This window comes from Pelobates fuscus, chromosome 1 (assembly GCF_036172605.1).
Source record: "Pelobates fuscus isolate aPelFus1 chromosome 1, aPelFus1.pri, whole genome shotgun sequence".
NCBI lineage: Eukaryota > Metazoa > Chordata > Amphibia > Anura > Pelobatidae > Pelobates > Pelobates fuscus.
Genome location: NC_086317.1, coordinates 463418745 through 463436958, shown reverse-complemented (window position 1 = coordinate 463436958; position 18214 = coordinate 463418745). Strand labels below are relative to the sequence as shown.

At 41.8% G+C, this 18214-nt stretch overlaps 1 protein-coding gene across 4 annotated transcripts in view; it reads right to left on the bottom strand.

The window, feature by feature from the left end:
- Positions 1-18214, bottom strand: part of ME3 (malic enzyme 3) — a 135292-nt gene that overhangs the window by 39380 nt on the left and 77698 nt on the right. For all 4 annotated transcript variants that reach the window (XM_063431108.1, XM_063431089.1, XM_063431115.1 and 1 more), the window contains 2 exons: positions 11398-11559; positions 10814-10917 (listed from right to left, as the gene is read on the bottom strand). In XM_063431108.1, coding sequence (XP_063287178.1) covers positions 10814-10917; positions 11398-11559 — 266 coding nt within the window. The remainder of the gene's footprint in view (positions 1-10813; positions 10918-11397; positions 11560-18214) is intronic.

The following is an 18214-nucleotide window of genomic DNA, read 5'->3' as shown; positions in this document are numbered from 1 at the left end:
AAAATTGTCTTTTTTGTTTAACCTTTTAATCTTTTGATCTTTTGTTCAAAACACAAAAATGTTCTGCTCTCATTGATATCAGACAATAAATATATGTGTGACAATTATTGGCACCCGTATAAATTCATATAAAATATATATATATATGTATATATAAAAATCAAAAGAAATATTACCGGCACTCTTGGAGTAAATTCATTCAATTTATTTGTTAGTAGAACCAGTCAACGTTTCAGCTCCCGATCGGAGCTTTCATCAGGACACACAAGGCATAAGACATTGCACAAAACAAACTTAAATAAGACATCTCATCCAATAATCACTCACCAAATCAGCTGAAGTTCATCGCTCATCCTGCACGGCGTGTGCCCGGCACAACAGCGCATGTGTCAAAGCAATTCACTCTTCCGTATCACATGATGGAGGGATATATGTATATATATATATTTGAAGTATATCCCCATTGATATTTTAATTTTTTTTTTTAGTACACCTGGGTGACTAGGAAGAGGAAATTGTTCAATCATGACTTCCTGTTTCACTGGGGTATAAATATGAGGTAACACATAGGTCAAATTCCCTTAGTTATGTATCACAATGTGTAAGACTATTGATATAGCTTTGATGTGTGGCAAAAGGTGTATGTTGACCTTTAAAAAAAGAGGAACTGGCTATAAGAAAATACACAAAAGCATTGAAAATACACATTTCCACCCTCAGGGCAATAATTAAGAAGTTATAGTCAACTGGAAATAATATGACTCAACCCAGGAAATAACATATGTCTAGATTGTCTCAATACACTGTGAAGAGGATGGTTTGAGTGGCCAAAACATCTCGAAGGATCACAGATGGAGAACTGCAGAAGTTGAAGTTAGTTGCGCCTTGGGGTCAGAAAGTCTCCAAAGCTACAATTTGAAGTCACCTACATCACCACACATTGTTTGGAAGGGTTTCAAGAAAAAAGCCTCTACTCTTATTCAAAAACAAACTCAAGCATCTTCAGTTTAGTCAGACACAACTGGAACTTCAAAAAAAGATCAGGCTCTATGATTAGATAAAGCCAAAATGAAGTTTTTTGGCAACAAACACCAGGTTTGGTGCACACAAAGAGGTAGCCATATGGAAAAGTAAAAGTAACTCATGCCCATGGTTAAATATGGTGGTGGCTCCAATGTTTCGAAGCGTTTTTTCTGCCAGAGGACCTGGATATTTTTTTTACATGCATGGCATCATGGACTCCAATATTATTATTATATCAACATATATTAAATAAACTCCTGAGAACCTGTGCCAGAAAGCTTAAAATGGACTGTGGTTGGATCTTCCAGCAGTAGAATGATCCAAAACATACATCAAAATCAACACAAAAATGGTTTACTGACCACAAAAGCAAGGCCCAGCCATGGCCATCCGAGTCTCCTGACTTGAACCCCAGAGAAAACTCTTTGAGGTGAACTGAAGGATCTGGAGACATGTTGTATGGAGGAATGGTCCCAGATCCTTGCCATGCCTCATCATACATCATAGGAGAAGGCTCAGAGCTATTATCTTGGCAAAGGGTGGTAGCAAAAAGTATTGACTTAAAGGATACCAGTTTTTCTGCCACACACATACATAACAAAGATTTAAAAAAAAAAAAATTGGGGGGATAATCCTGTGTTGTGTTTGCAATTGTTTGATATTCATGAGAGCAGAGTATTTTTGTGTATTTAAAATAAAAAATAAAAAATCAAAAGGTTAAACAAGATTTTTTTTCACAGCCTTCTTTACATCTAAAGCAATCTAATATGAAAAGAAGTATATATTGCTTTTATCATCGTGCCAATTTTTGTGATATTTAAGATAAGAGAAATGTAGCCATTACTTCCATTACTCACTAGCAGGGTTATGCACTGAAATGAGACTTTAAAGAGAATATCAGATTTAAAGGGATACTGTAGATACCAGAACAACTACAGTTTAAGGCAGAGGTTCTGATGTCTTTTCAGAAAAAATGCAGTAATACATTGATGCCTAGTTATACCTCTAGTGGCAACTAAAGGTGTTTCCTGTGTCAGTGCTGTACTCTGTGCAGTACCTATATTTAGCATATCTACGTTCTGCATGGAGGCGATAAATGTTCCCTATAGAGATGCATTGATTAAATGCATTTCTACAAGGAGATGCTGATTGGAGATGCGGATTCCTATAGAAAACCATTGGATTGACTGAGATCATCAATATTGATGATCGTAGCCATTGAGGGGTGGCCAGACGAGACTGGTGTGGGGTGGAAAAAAAAAGTTAAATCACCTTTTCGGTGTGATCGGTGGCGGAGGGAGGGTGGGGGGGATGATCACCTAAACAGCCAAACCAGCCCACATGAGCATTATAGGGTCAGGAATACAGGTTTGTATTCCGAACACAAATAATGCCAAAGTACACGGAATTGGTTAAGCTATAGTTTCAGTTCGATTACTCTGTGCTTACATTTGAAATTCAGTTTGAATTCTCACTTTAGTTAATAATCCTGTAAATGTATTAGGGAATTGCTAATTTTAAGTAAAACTGGCATTTTTCCATAATTCACTAGTTAATTCCCAAAAGTATGTGAATAATGCTTTTGGGTGAACCGAGGGACACTTTCCAAATGAGAGAGCATGATACATGCCCAAGTCTGCCTGAGGCAAATCAAAATAAATGTGCTTCAGTGTATGTCCCTCACAACCACTGTTGAGCTATTGATGCTGCATGGGTTTATGGGATAAATGCTGGCATGTAATTGTTTGCAATCAAAAGTAGTTCATGAAAATAGTGTACCTGAAAGTAATTGCTATGAGAAGATACAGTGTGAATGGAAGCTGCATGGTTTTCACGAGTTAATGGGCTGTTGTTCAGGGTCTCTTGCAGAAAGCTGTAAGAAAGTCCATAGAAGATACTAAGCTATGTGAATGCCATACAAGAACTTGTATGGCCAAGGTGAAGCACTATATAGTGCGTGAGCATAAAACTGCAAAACACTACTGCAGTAATAAACAGGATAAAATGAGAAAGGGAGTTCTGATTATGTCGGCTGATGCAAGCCGTTTGCACGTGTGGCCGCGAGTCACATGCGTGTTCTTTAATCTATTCTGATGGAGGCTGGGATCATGTGTACACCATCCTCACAGAGTGACCCTGCATACGCTGGCTCATAATACTGGTTGTGGTTGTTGCTGACTTCAGAGTGGACCCAGGTGTTTGCCAGTGGTACAAAGGTGGCTTGAGAGTGGCAATAGGGGCTAGTGGAAGACTAGTTGCATGGGTGTTCTGATGCACCCAGTGGGCACTATTTGGTTGTGTTTTTGCTTGTTGGCCATCTTCTGACTGTAAAATGTTATAAATATACTAGTTCAGACTTCTGCGGACTCCTACATCTTGAGCTACTTTTCCCCTTGACAAATCACAGTGTGTCTGTTTAACAAAAAGCCAAACCCGAAAATAATAAACATTCATTTTGGTCTTATACTCCCTAAATCCTTTTGGAAACAGTAAATTCTGTTTAAATCTCTAAGCCAAGTAACCGCCATTTGTGATAAGTTAAAAATCACTAATACACAGGAAACAGCTTTATAGTTGGAATGAAAAACTATAAAAAGCAGTTTTTTTTTTTTTTTTTTTTTACTAATAAATGTTTGCTCTTTTTTTTTTTTTTTTACATAAGAAAAACTATAGGACTCCCGGGGTCGGATTTGGAGTCTGGACGCCACGGAAGCCTATTCCCCATAACCCCATAAGCTATAAGAATGTATATTTCTCTTGTTAATTTATATGTTGTATCAGCGGACATTCCATTTTGCGTTCTGGTGGAGTTCCTAAGAATTCCTAAGCTGTGACTTTTTGAACCGAATAAAATGCAGAGGAATCGTGGTTCGCAAAGCATAACTTTATATTCTGGGATGAGTGACTAATGATTAGGAACTAAGGCCAGGAACAGAACGGTGAACAGGCTAACTGTAGCAGCACTCAGTGAGCTAATATTTATCTAAGTACTAGGTATCCATTAAAGTATAGGTCCAAAGTAGCTCTTGTTTTTATTTTTTTTTATTTTTTAATTCTTTATTTTTTCATCTTGGCGGTCACAGTGTCTCAACAAAGGTTTGCTGGCTTACGCAGAAGCCAGAGGGTATACAGTTATATGTACATCGTTACAAGAAGCCTAGTTATACTGTGATTAAGTCTGGAGTACATTTATGCCATCTTTGACCATGTCCGCCAAGGAGTTTTTCCATTTTTTCTTCAACAAGATAATACATAACATAGTCGACAGGTAGACATTACATTCCGTACAGTGTGTTAGCCATATCTTCATGTTAGAGTGCCTGTCTCATAACTTGGTTTGCGTATTGAATGTACGCTGTAGAGTCCTTGTGTCCTCCCCATACACGTAAACTTAGTGTGCCATGCTTGTTTATGTTGTGTCTGTTGGCTTGGGCCCTGTTTCTATTTAGACGCAACGCCGAGGCATAGTCTAGACCGTCTCCGAGGCCGCCCTGTCGGATACTAATGTCTTTCTATCCGTGTGTGCCAGTGTTGGCCTGTGGAACTCGGTGTGTTTTGGTCGGGTCAGGGCCCCTTTCCCGGTCCCCCTATGTCCCGACTCTGGGTCTGCCAGGGCCCGTCTAGAGTGTAGGAGTGTATGGATAGTATCTTCGCGTCCCCCGGTCCCTGTAGCCTAGGGATGGAGGGCCAGCGAAGGGAGAGAAAGAGATAGTTAGAGAAAGGAAGAAAGGGTGGGACAGGGATGGGGGGGGGGAGGGGGGGAGGGGGTATTATGCGACAGTTCAGTGAGGCTTCCTGTAGTTCTGTGTGCTCCTTATTCCCAGGGGGGGCTATTTAGCGTGTAGTCGTGCCCGGGTTCCCATAGTTTATCAAATTTATGTGTGGTTCCTCGCAATCTGGCCGTCAGGCTATCCATTAGGTGTACTTCTTTTATGTTACCTATCACCTGTTGCAAGGGGGGTACGTCGGCTTGTAGCCAAGTTTGCGCCATTGTTCTCCTTGCTGCCAATGTAATTTTATGGATTAGTTTTTGTTCCCCCCTTGTCCAGTTGTCTATAGGTCTGTTCAGGAGGTACGTCCAAGGGTTCAAGTCGGGTGCCCTGTGAAAAATTCTATATACCAATTGGTGTATTTTTGTCCACAATGCGTGAGCTTTGGGACATTCCCACCACATGTGAGTGTACGTGCCCCTAAGTAGCTCTTGTTTTATATTAAAAACATCATCACAAAATTACTTTACATACTGGGGGAGATTTATCAATGTGTCACAGAGAGAATATTGCACCATGTGTCATAAGTGGTTTACGTTTTTAGGTACTTTTGTCTGTTGCTTCTTTTACAACTTCCCCATCATCTTTGTATGTATGTAATTTTTTGCATTGACGTAACATTTTTTTTTATCAATCAATCACTTTTCCCACTTTTCTCTCCAATATAAATTGAAAAATACAATTTTTTTGAAGAGTAATTTAAAGAGACACTATAGGTACCAGAACAACTACAACTTATTGTAGTTGTTCTGGCAAGTATAGACCATGGGTATTGGGCTGTTTGGGATTTCAGGTGGGCGGTGGTGGGTTCTGCAGAAAACGCCCAGTGGCCGTGGACCAAGGCTGGCAGGGGAGACCCTTTCCTCTCCCCTGCTGGCCCATGGAGAGCCAGCCTTGCTGTAAGCACTCACACACAGTACAACCCTCATACACAGTCTAACCCTCACACACGCACTGCCCCCTTCACACACGCACAGCAACCCGCACACACACAGCACCCTTCACATACACTACATCACACACACATCACCTCACAGACAGGTCTGGGTGCAATGTCCCTGTCCCACTAAGTCCTGCTTCGAGAAACTGCAATAATTACCTTGCAGGACTAAGCCTGCCTCCAGTGGCTGTCAATCAGCCACTTATTCACTAAACACAACAAATTATACTGAAGTTTAAACTAAATTTAAACACTTAGCTAAGTGGGAGAATTTGTCTAAGCAAAATATTTTTTACTAAAGTGTCGCAATTCAATTTTTAATTCACTACAATTGAGCGTCTAGTGTATAATCCCAATATAAATTGACATATAGTAACTTTTTTGGAGCTGTGCCAGTGTGGCTTTAAATCTAAAATATCATTTTGAGTAGGCAACAAATATTCTGCGAAAACATTAGTTTTGATATTTTAGACAAAATTGGAATGTTTGTCACAATTCACTCTTTAGTAAATCATATTTCACATAACATAACACACACAAGAATTGAAATTAATAGCATCCATATTATTAGTTACAAATGCAGCTGTTGCAGCAAACAATTCTGTTTTAATTAATTGCAGCAATGAAAGTCACCACACAATAATAAATGACTATTCTGAGATATGGAGCACTCTCTTTATGTGGAGCTTTGATTGATGACAAAGATAAACAGAGCGGAGCATGGCTTCAAAAAGTTTGCCAGCCTCCCCAGCAGCTCCTCAGTAAACAAACAAAAGGCGCAGGAATAATATAATTTAACTATCATTTTTATTGGGATGGATATAAATAAGGGATGGGATAAAACCAAAATATAGATACTAAACTGAAGATGATTTGTATAGAGCGCAACATATGAACCACCTACTATAATAGTAAAACTGTTAATAAATGTACAGATTGCCGGATAGTTAGCGGGGTAGCCTTGGACTAATGGGTGGAGTGAAGCACAAGAAAAGAAGCTAAAGGGAAACTATAGTGCCAGGTAAACAAATTTGCCTGGTAGACAGCCACTAGAGGTGGAGTTAACCCTGGCAAGTAATTAATGCAGTTTATTAAAAAAATGCAATAATTACCTTTGCAGGGTTAAGGGACCTGGGACGTGCACCCAGACCACTTCAATGAGCTAACGTGGTCTGGGTGCCTATAATGTCAACCCTTTAGCATTCACAACCCAAATCTTTGTGGCTTAATGCTATCTGAGCAACAAAAGACATGTGTAGTTTCCAACTGTCCTGCTTTTCTGAAACAGTTCTGTGTTTTGGATTTCTGTTCAAGTAACAACTGATCCCAGGACCTGACCTTTTCTACGAAAGATTTCGTTTTAAATAAAAATTTAATTCGTCAATCCCGAATTTCGTCTTCAAACCATTTGTTTGCGGACGAAAATCGTTAAAAATGTGTTCGTTTTCATCAATCAGGACGAAAACTGCACTGCGCGTGCGCAAAAAAAAAAAAAAAAAGCAAGGAGGGAGCCGGCATCTCTCTGTCATTACACACTAATTATAAATCAATATGGGGGTCACTTAATAGGGAGGATTTATAATTAGTGTGTAATGACAGTGAGCAGCCACTGGCTGCTCGCTGTTTAGTTGACATGCCCCTAAACGCGGCAATGCCGCGAGTAGGGGCATTCAGGAGGAATTAACCTCCCATTTATTAATATGGGGGTCATAGTGACCCCCATGGATTTTAATGCAGGGGGGGTAGTAATCATTTTTTTACAAGGAGGGAGCTGGTAGAGATGCCAGCTCCCTCCTTGCTTCTTTTTTTTTTTTTTGCGCACGCCAATGCTGTTTTCGTCCTAATGGAAACAAAATCGGAAACGAAAAGGTAATCATTCGGCATTTCCACTTTCCTTTCGTTTCCATTATCATATGTTGCTCTTTCGTTTACGTTTCTGCCGACGAATATGAAAACCACAGGAATTTCGTCCGAAAACGCTTTCGTTCGAAAACGAATGCACATGTCTACTCTGAAATCTGACCAGCAAGTCAGGTTTGAAAACTGTGAGTTTTCTTAAATTTTGTTGCGTAATAAAGTTTGACAGTACACGACTGACTACGTTTATTATTGACTATGAAAACTGGATTTCCATAGAAATGAGTCTGTGCATTGTCTTAGGACACTATGTGACTGAATACGGCAAGTGTTCTGTAACGCCGCAAGAAGCGAGGTGGAATGTAACTGAATAACCGGAGTGAATAATCTGGTAGTAAAACAATATAATTTTCATCCGAAAATACATATCTAACTTGGGAAATATACACACATACAGACATACACGGTGTAAAACATTCATATGCTGTGCAATATAATCATGCTTGTATGCCCAGTGTACAGATATCCCCCCCAGCATAAAATAACACTCACATTATACTATGTATCTAATGTGTATATACTTTTGAATAGACAAGACCTCTAGTGACATTATTATGGGAGAGGCGGCGAGAGATTAATGAATGTTGCATTATACGGATTATACCAGTGGTATTGTATGTGGTTTTGGATGGATCTGGGTAACCATTATAATAACCCCAAAGTATGTTCCACACGTGGTCTGCAGGGCAATCCCATGTAGTTTCAGAATATTTTTTTCAACCTGTGCTGCAATACTTACACTTAGCCCAACAACAGACACAATCAAAGCTTGGATGAGACACTGTATCTATAGCAGCATTCTACTTTGTATCTCAGGCAAATATTGATGAACGTTGCCATAACAGCGCATCGTACTTTGCCTGGATGCCTGTGGTGCTTAGAAAGTGTGTTAAGCTGGGTATTTAAAGCCAGGTCATACTGTTGCCATGTTTCCCTCATCAGTCAATAACACGCATGAGTTAATATAATTAATGAACACACGTTCCTTCGCTCTGCTGTTTAGGGATAATTTTCTGGAACTCAAAGCGGACAAATGGTATAATTTCTCTCCCATGGGGGTTTGCGCTGTAATTCAGGGATGCAGCTGTTTATGATGAAGTCAAATGAATCCTTTTCAAGGCTTTCTTTAAATCCCTAACCAATGTGGTGACACAGCATTTTCCATGCAAACACACATCAGATGTTTTTAATTTCAACCGTGCATCCTCTTAACTGGGAACCGACAAAAAAAAAAAGGACTTGGATATAACTCATAGAATTGGGAAATCCCACAATGAGAGATGATGATAGCTGCCTGTGAGCGATTCCCAGATTCACTGCAACTTACTGCGCATGGAGGAGTTACTTACAGTGACATTCCACACACAAATTAAATCCTGAAATAATGTAACTATGGCTAACAAAAATACATTCCTCCGTTTCTAGCCTCTCCTAAGGATCACACACTACCAGTTTTTTAAAATTAAATAACAGTTTCTTTGAACTATTCATTTTGTGAAACAGGTAAATTCATGAAAAAGCACACAAATGCGCAGTTAACTTCCTTGGTTTTGTTTGAACCGTTGTGTTTGCTCTGTCACCCGGGAGTTTGGGGAGTTTGGCTTCAGGGTTAATACCAGTGTTTTTATCTGCTTTTGTATTTTGCAGTCTTGTAACAGTGCTGCTACCTTCATGTTTTTCCTTGCTTAGGGTTAATTAGTTTATTCGGGTTTTATGCAAACGCCTACTTTTGTCTCATTAGAGATTTAGGTCAAAAGCAGGAAGGTGACTTGTTCAGCTTGGAGTCAAAGAGATTTGCCTTGACATTGGCAAGTGAGCTTACACTTTAATTGCCATTGCAGTGGTTCAAAAACTCTACTATTTATTCGGTATTATTTTGTTTATACATTAGGGGTGAATACTATAAATACTGATGCCAGCCAGCCAAAAGGCATTTTGGTGCAGGCCTCATATACATGATTTTAATTACAAATCCATTTGCAGAGGAGAATAAAATATATAAAGAATAAATATATAAAGACAAAAAAAAAACTAAACAAAAACCAGCTGAAGTATAACAGTTCCTCTTTATCATGTTCCCTAAAGTGCCGTTTTTAATTTAGTGCAGAAAGGAGCAGAATAAAGTGATAACAAAGGACGTGGATTGTTGCATGGAGGGTTAATCTGGTGTCTGATACTCTGTATCTTCATAATGTTTAACCCCTTAAGGACACATGACATGTGTGACATGTCATGATTCCCTTTTATTCCAGAAGTTTGGTCCTTAAGGGGTTAAACTTTGCAATGCTTATAATCACAGGGCGTTTCAGTGGCTCCAAATCTATCACAGCGTCCAGCAATGAGTTTATTTCACAAATATAGCACCATGAAATGCACACAATGCCAGATACCACAAAGCAGAGGAAATGAAATATACACAATAAAACAGAGAGGCCTCTGCATTGTAGAATTCCCTTTTTCCAGATGCAATACCACTATGTAAGTAGTCACAATTAAGTGATCTCTCTGTATTATTTTCTATCGTTGCAAAGAGAAAACACTCTCTGTGTTTTATCTCTTGCCTCTGCTGGGACATAAAAGTATGTGTACATCTGACTATCACATCTATATGAGCTGGTTGGACACCCCATTCCAAAACCATGGGCATTAAAGCAGATCTGTCACTTTGAATATTTTTCAAAGAGCTCCGAGAGTGGCAGATCTGGTGTGGGACTGGTGGCAACGGGGTGCAGACGAGGGTTGTATTTTTTTTTTTTTTTACCTGAAGATGATCCTCACCATCATCTTCCTGGTGGTCTTCTTCAGTTTCTGGCTCTACATTTGCCATGAGACCCGCCAGTGCTGTACTTTCACTCATGCATGAGCGTGCAACAGTGAGGTCTATGGAGGATCCCGCAAGACCCTCCATATACCAGTGCTTGAACCCCACAGCCTTCCGTTGTGATAGCTGCTAGGAATGGACAAAAGTCCCTACTTTGTCTTATGGTATCTTTGGATTCCATTGGAATTTCAATGAAATTTACTCTAGAAAGGAAAAGGGACACCCCCAGCCCAGTAATCTAAAGAGTTGAAGGAACCTTTTAATTTAAAATAAATACATTATGAACTATAAATAATACTGGTTGCATTTTTTGCCTATCCTTACTGTAAACCAGCTACTCACTTGTTGGTCACTGCTTGCATAAATTCATCAATCAATTCATCATATTGCTTCCCACGAACTCGCTTGTGTTTCAAACCAATATACAATGGATCATTTAGAAGAGTCTGCAAAAAAATCCACACACAAATAAATAAATAAAATAATGTAATATTAAAAACACATTAGGAACCCAAAACAAACAGTAGCATTCTCTGAAAAAAAACAACTTCAACATTTTATTATTTACAAGGTTCCACGAGGGCCTTTGTTTCATAGTTGGCAAACATTAGGCAGCAGAAACTTAAGATTGATTTAAGCTGCTTCTCTAAGAGTAAGAGCAGAAGATGGTTTTATGAAAGAGATTTTTATTTTTTCTTGGATTCTGTAAACATAACCGAAGTAATATTTCAATAAGTTTGCTTTGCTTAATCAGTTACATTTGACAATACGCATATGATTATTTAACATGCGCTGATACCCACAGGGTCGCAAGCTGAAGAAAAGAGAATCTTGGGTGCCAAGGGCAGCTTATACATTTCTAACTTTTTACCACAAACTAAGTGTGTTAAAACAAAACAAACTCCCATGATGATCGGATACAGTACCTCGTTGTCGGTACCCACATCGAGGAGTACAGGCAGACACTGCTGGGGGTGAACCCCTCCACAAGCTGTATAGAGTGCGAGTTTTCCAACAGGGATCCCCATGCCGTAACTTCCCAGGTCACCAAGTCCCAATATGCGTTCTCCATCCGTCACCACAATCGCCTGTAAATAACCAAAAGTAAAAACGTTCTATCAGGATCTACTAAGAGCGCGTTTTAGGCAACAGTTTTTGTGATATTCATTTTTATTGAAATGTACAATACAAAGTCATCGGCACTTGTAGGAACAATATTATTATTATTATATTTATATGGCGCCAACAAATTCCATAGTGCTTTACAATGAATGGACTAACAAACATGTAACTGAAACCAGACAAGTTTGACGCACAGGAACAGAGTGGGTTGAGGGCCCTGTTCACTGAGCTTACATGCTAGAGGGAGTGGGGTAAAATGACACAAAAGGTAAGGGAAGTATTAGGGAAGTAGATTGGTAGAATAGTATTCAATGAGGACTTAGTGTGGGGTGTTTTGGAGCCATTAACAGTTTAATTGATACGCTTTTGTGAAAAAGTGAGTTTTTTAATGATTTTTTTGAAGGAGTGGAGACTGGGTGAGCGTCTAACGGAGAAGGGAAGGGAGTTCCACAGGAACGGTGCAGCCCTAGAGAAGTCTTGAATGTGAGCATCAGAGGTGGGAGTACGAACAGAGGATAAAAGCAGGTCTTTGGCAGAGCATAGGGGCCTAGACAGAGCCACAAGCAAAGAAAGCTTATACAAAATGTCAAAAGGATCAGTTCAGCGTTTCTAGATTATTATTTGCAGCGATACGCCCTTAATACAAGTTATCACTAGTGTACAAGTGGACATCAAACACATGACAATACTTTTATTAAATATATACTGTCTCCAGGGCCGGTGCTACCTGTTAGGCGGACTAGGCAGCCGCGTAGGGCGCCCCTTGGGATGGGGCGCCGCCAGGAGCGCCGGCCCCCCCTCATGTTGCAGCCACCGAGCGCTCTGTAGAGAGCCTCAGGCGGCCTCAGCTTTGCCCGGGCTGGTGCGTCCATGAGGGCGCACCGCCCGGGCGCAGCATGAGGAGGGGGGCTGCAGCATGAGCGCTCAGCGCTCCCTCCTGTCACTCCCCACTGTAGCATGGCCGAGCCCTGTATGGTCCGCGGGTACAGGGAGCATCTGTCTCCTGTACCCGGCCGGACTGACAGGAAGTGCACACTGAGTGTGCACTTCCTTTAAGTCCGGCCGGGTACAGGAAACAAAAGCTCCCTGTACTCGCGGACCATACAGAGCTCGACCACGCTACAACAGAGATGGGGTGGGGGAGGGGAGGAATTGACAGTGAGGGGGGCAGGAATTGACAGTGAGGGGGGCGGAGGAATTGACAGTGAGGGGGGGGAATTGAAAGTGAGGGGGGGAGAGAAAGAAATTGACAGGGGGGGAGAGAGAGAAAGAAATTGACAGGGGGGGAGAGAGAGAAAGAAATTGACAGGGGGGGAGAGAGAGAAAGAAATTGACAGGGGGGGAGAGAGAGAAAGAAATTGACAGGGGGGGAGAGAGAGAAAGAAATTGACAGGGGGGAAGAGAGAGAAAGAAATTGAGAGGGGGGAGAGAGAGAAAGAAATTGAGAGGGGGAGAGAGAGAAAGAAATTGAGAGGGGGAGAGAAAGAAATTGAGAGGGGGAGAGAAAGAAATTGAGAGGGGGAGAGAAAGAAATTGAGAGGGGGAGAGAAAAAAATTGAGAGGGGGAGAGAAAGAAATTGAGAGGGGGAGAGAAAGAAATTGAGAGGGGGAGAGAAAGAAATTGAGAAGGGGGGAGAGAAAGAAATGGAGAAGGGGGGAGAGAAAGAAAGAAATTGAGAGGGGGGAGAGTAAGAAATGGAGAGGGGGAGAGAAAGAAAGAAATTGAGAGGGGGAGAGAAAGAAAGAAATTGAGAGGGGGGAGAGAAATAATTTGAGAGGGGGGAGAGAAAGAAATTGAGAGGGGGAGAGAAAGAAATTGACAAGGGAGGGGGAGAGAAAGAAATTGACAAGGGAGGGGGAGAGAAAGAAATTGACAGGGAGGGGAATTGACGGGGGAGAGAAATAAATTGACAGGGAGGGGAATTGATGGGGGAGAGAAAGAAATTGACAGGGGGTGAGAGTGACAGGGTAGAGAGGGGAGAAGAGAGTGACAAGGGAGGGGGGAGAAGAGAGTGACAAGGGAGGGGGGAGAAGAGAGTGACAAGGGAGGGGGGAGAAGAGAGTGACAAGGGAGGGGGGAGAAGAGAGGGACAAGGGAGGGGGGAGAAGAGAGGGACAAGGAGGGGGAGGGGGGAGAAGAGACTGACAAGGGGGGGAGAGAGATTGACATCCATCCATCAATCACACACAATGCACCCCTTACACACAAAGACAATGCACCCCTTGCACACAGAAAAATACACAATGCATTACACACACAGACACACACACACAAGCAATGCATCCCTTACACACACAGAAACACAATGCATTCCTTACACACACTCAATGCACCCCTTAAAGACTGCATCCCGTACATACACAGAAACACACCTTGCAGCCCTTACACATACAAACACAGACTCACACAATGCATTCCTTACACACATATCAGGACATTCCCTACACACTCCACCCCCTGTGAACAAACTCATTGGTGGAACATGAAGGTGGACCCTGGGACCCAGACCTTGAGCTGTGTAAAGGGCCCCCAAAAAATGGAGCTGCTTCCCGTTCTCCCAGAACATTGATTTTTGTGACCACAGTTACAAACAGCCTCCAGAGAGCCTGTTCTACACCAGACCAGTGGAGCCAAACTGCAGCTAGAGGCCATCATCATCCTCATCTGGTTGTAAGTAGGCAATCTAGCATATTATTTGTGGCACTAATTTCTAATTTACCTCACATTTAAGAAACACTATAGTCCCCAGAACCACTGCAGCTTAATGTAGTGGTTCTGGCGTCTATGGCCTTTTAATGTAAACACGGCGGCACTGCAGCACTGACATTAGTTAACATGGCAGATCATATGGGAGGGGCATTGTGATGTCACATGGGGGGGGGGGGGGGGGGCGGCAAACTTTACTTTTGCCTAGGGCGGCAAAAATCCTTGCACCGGCCCTGACTGTCTCCCTACACAGGAAAACTACAATGAGACAGGATGCATTATAGTAATTATGCCAAGTAGCCTTTTTGATATCGTAAACTTAATTTAACTGGCATTACTAAATTAAAAAAAATCATTCATTCAATCTGTTGTTCAAAGACGCCGATGCTAATTAAAAATCGTCTTTTGAGAATTAAGAAAAAGTCAGTGGATATTAAGGGTTCAGGAATTTTTACACTGATCATTTGTTACCAAAATACCACAGAAAATGTTAACAAAAATACCACAGTTCTAGATGTTGTTGTTGAAGTGTAAATTTGGCAATTAGACACAATATCTTCGCTATATATTGCTTATACAACAAATTAGAAATTTGTCACGATTAAAAACTAGAATGGCAAATTGGTGTGGTGAAATCCTGCTTCCCATACAAATATTTTCGATAACTCCAGTTTTTGTCAGAATCATTCAATATGGCTTGCCAAAATCCTGAGGGACTGCACCCATAGCCATTTGCACCATAACCACTGCAATACGCTGTAGTAGTTAGGGTGCTTAGATATAGCCTCCCCATACGCTGACTACTACTTTCAAATATTTAAAGTCAATAAATGAGGATTAATGGGTGGGTGCAGGCCAACATCATTTGGGGAAGGGAGGGAATTTGAGAAACTTGGCTTAGTGTGTCCCTTTAGGTTATCCATTAAAAGGGATCTCAATATTTATTTTATTTAAAGCTCAGAAAAAGGTATGATATATTTACTGTTAAATGTATATGGTATATAAACATAGCAAATCCATTAATTCTAAATGCAAGATGGCTGCTGTGTGAGCACTGGCTTTTAATTAAACTATATACAATGTTCACACCTCCCACTGAAAAGCCCCACCTGGGATGTTGGGTGTGTGGCTTATAAACGTGGTGTGCCAACATGTAGCTGGCCAGTCTGTGCTTGGCACAGACATTCTATTCTGCTCTCATGCAGGTGTAAATTAGCTTTGAATGATTTTCTTCAGTGTTTAACAACCCAGGAAAGTTGGCCCCTTGGCCTAGACTGGACAGTCAGAAACAGGGACACATGCATATTATGTCCAGAAGTTTCTGCTGAAAATCATAGAAGCTGAAATAATAAACAGTACGCATTTTGCCAGAGATTGTTTAAAAGTAAGAGTTTTGTAATAATGCTTCCATAGTCAGTGCTGCCGGCAGAATTAATTACTGTCCCATCTGCGCGGCTAATAACGTGAACGTCTTTCAAAAAAAGTGGATCTGCTGAGCTCATCTCGGTCTTACGAGTCCCACGCTGCTATCACAGAAAAACAGCACTGACAAACTGCTTCACTTGCAGCATTGTTTGTTTTAAAAGGAAAGAAAAAGGAAGATTAACATCCTCAAACCGGCGGGAATCACTAATGTAATGTGAAATGATCCAGGGAAACACAGATGTAGATAATTACAATGCTCCTTAGCTTGTTCTACCACGGAGCACAAAGCAGCCCGGTCTGAATGCCACCCTCAGAGATCTTGGGAAAATGACTGCACAGTAATTAGGCAATTGTGACAGAACACAGTCATTGTTAAAAGTAAACCTTCGTTTGCAGATTGACTCTCTTGGATATTCCCAACATCCAAAGCCCATCCTCCCAGCTTGATACAGAATTCGAGGAAGTTGCACCTTCCTCATTATCTGTCCACAGTAATTGTACAGGTAAAAAAGAATTCGGCTTAAAAGGAATTTCGTTCGGCATTGACAGAATAACATTCGGTTCCCCAATTGAATCTAGGAAATGATGGAGATGTTTCTGGTAGAGATGTGTGTCTACTGATGTACCAGCTAGGTGAACTGCAATAAAAAGTTCTCTTCAAATCACTGAAATATAACTGCCTGTCTCCTATTTAACCATGCAAGCAGGCCCGATTCCTGGGGCAGGGGAGGGGGTTTCTCCTCCTCATTTGCTGTGCCAGGATTGACTGTATTGTGAGGTTAGTGGCTGAATGTTTTAATATACTTTCTAAAGAAAATGGGGTATCACTTGAAAATAAGGTTAATGCAAGTTATAGGTTTTAAAATGTTTTATTCAATGCTGGTTCCATGGGTGTCCGCAGGGGGGGGGCACTTGCCTCCCCCCCCCCCCCCCCCCCCTGGATTTTTTAGCTCGTTCTGCTATTTTTCGTGTGAGATTGAAAATATAGTGCAATAGGTGGCGCTGTGTAGGTAGAGAAACAGGGTAGGAAGCTACATCTTATCCCTGCTTCTCACTCCTGACTGAATCCGCAGAGGAGCAGCACATGCAGCCAGAGACAGCCTACAGATCAGGTAAGTGAGGGATGGGGGAGGGGGCAGCCTATAGATTAGGGAAGTGAGGCATGGGGGGCAGCTTACAGATCAGGTAAGTGAGGGAGGGGGAGAGAGAGCCTATAGGTCAGGGAAGTGAGGGAGAGGGAGAGAGAGCCTATAGATCAGGTAAGTGAGGAAGTAGGATGGGGGAGAGACTGTAGATCAGGGAAGTGAGGGATGAGGGTGACAGCCTACAGGAAGGGTCAGTAAGGAGCAGAAAGGAACAGCAAGGAGCTGGAAGGGACATCAATGAGCACAAAAGGTAAAGTAGGAGAAGGATCACAAAGGAACAAAAATGAGCAGGAATGAGCTGCAAGGAGCAGGAAGGGTCAGCAAGGAGAAGGAAGGGTCAGCAGGGAGCAGGAAGGGTCAGCAAGAAGCAGCAAGGAGCTGGAAGTTAAAGCAGCACAAAGGTAAAATGGAAGGAGCAGAAAGGGTCAGCAAGGAGCTGGAAAGGGCAGCAAGGAGCAGGAAGGAACAGAAGGAGCACAAATGTAAAGTAGGAGAAAGTTCAGCAAGGAGCAGGAAGGGTCTGCAAGGGGCAGCAAGAAGTAGGACGGGTCTGCAAAGAGCAGAAAGGGACAGAAGGAGCAGAAAGAATCAGAAGGAGCACAAAGGTAAAGCAGGAGAAGGAGCATAAAGGTTTTGCAAGGAGCGGAAAGGTATCAGAAAGAGAAAGGAGCAGAAGGGCGCAAAATAAGCAGAAAGTAACAGAAAGGTAAAGGAGCCAAGGAGGAGAGAAGACCGTGTCAGAAGAAAAAGAAGACTGTGTCAAATGAAGGAGAAGAAAAGTAGATTGGAGCAGGAAGGACAAGTGAAGTGAACCCTCCACTTTATTCTGGACACCACATCATAAAGTTTTGGTACCTGGGCCTGGCAGGGAAACTTTGGACCTTCTCATCTCCACAGGTAAAAAAAATATCACTGTTAATGTGTTCACTTTTATTTACAGAGTGTCAGGAAACACAGAGTGCCGCTGGGTAGGGGTGTCGCTGATTGGCTAGAACAGTCAGCTGGCACTCTTAGCCATTCATAAAAAAGTAAAAAACATTTATGAACCGGGAACTAGCGATTGGCTTAGAGCGTCAGCGGACCACTCTAGTCAATCTGCAGCACCCATGCCTGATGCCAATCTGCACTTCCTGACACTCCGTTTCAGAAGCCGAATAACACCGAGCGACCTGGAAATCTGGAGCTGGAGGAATACTTTGGGGTTAAACCATTTGAGAGCAGTTTAACCCCTTAAAGGAAAGAGAGCACCCAGGGGCATCCTGGCATCATAACATTTTCATTTAGATGAAGTTGTTATGGTAACCAGAATGTTCCTTTAATTTGCTTAAAGGAACACTATAGTGT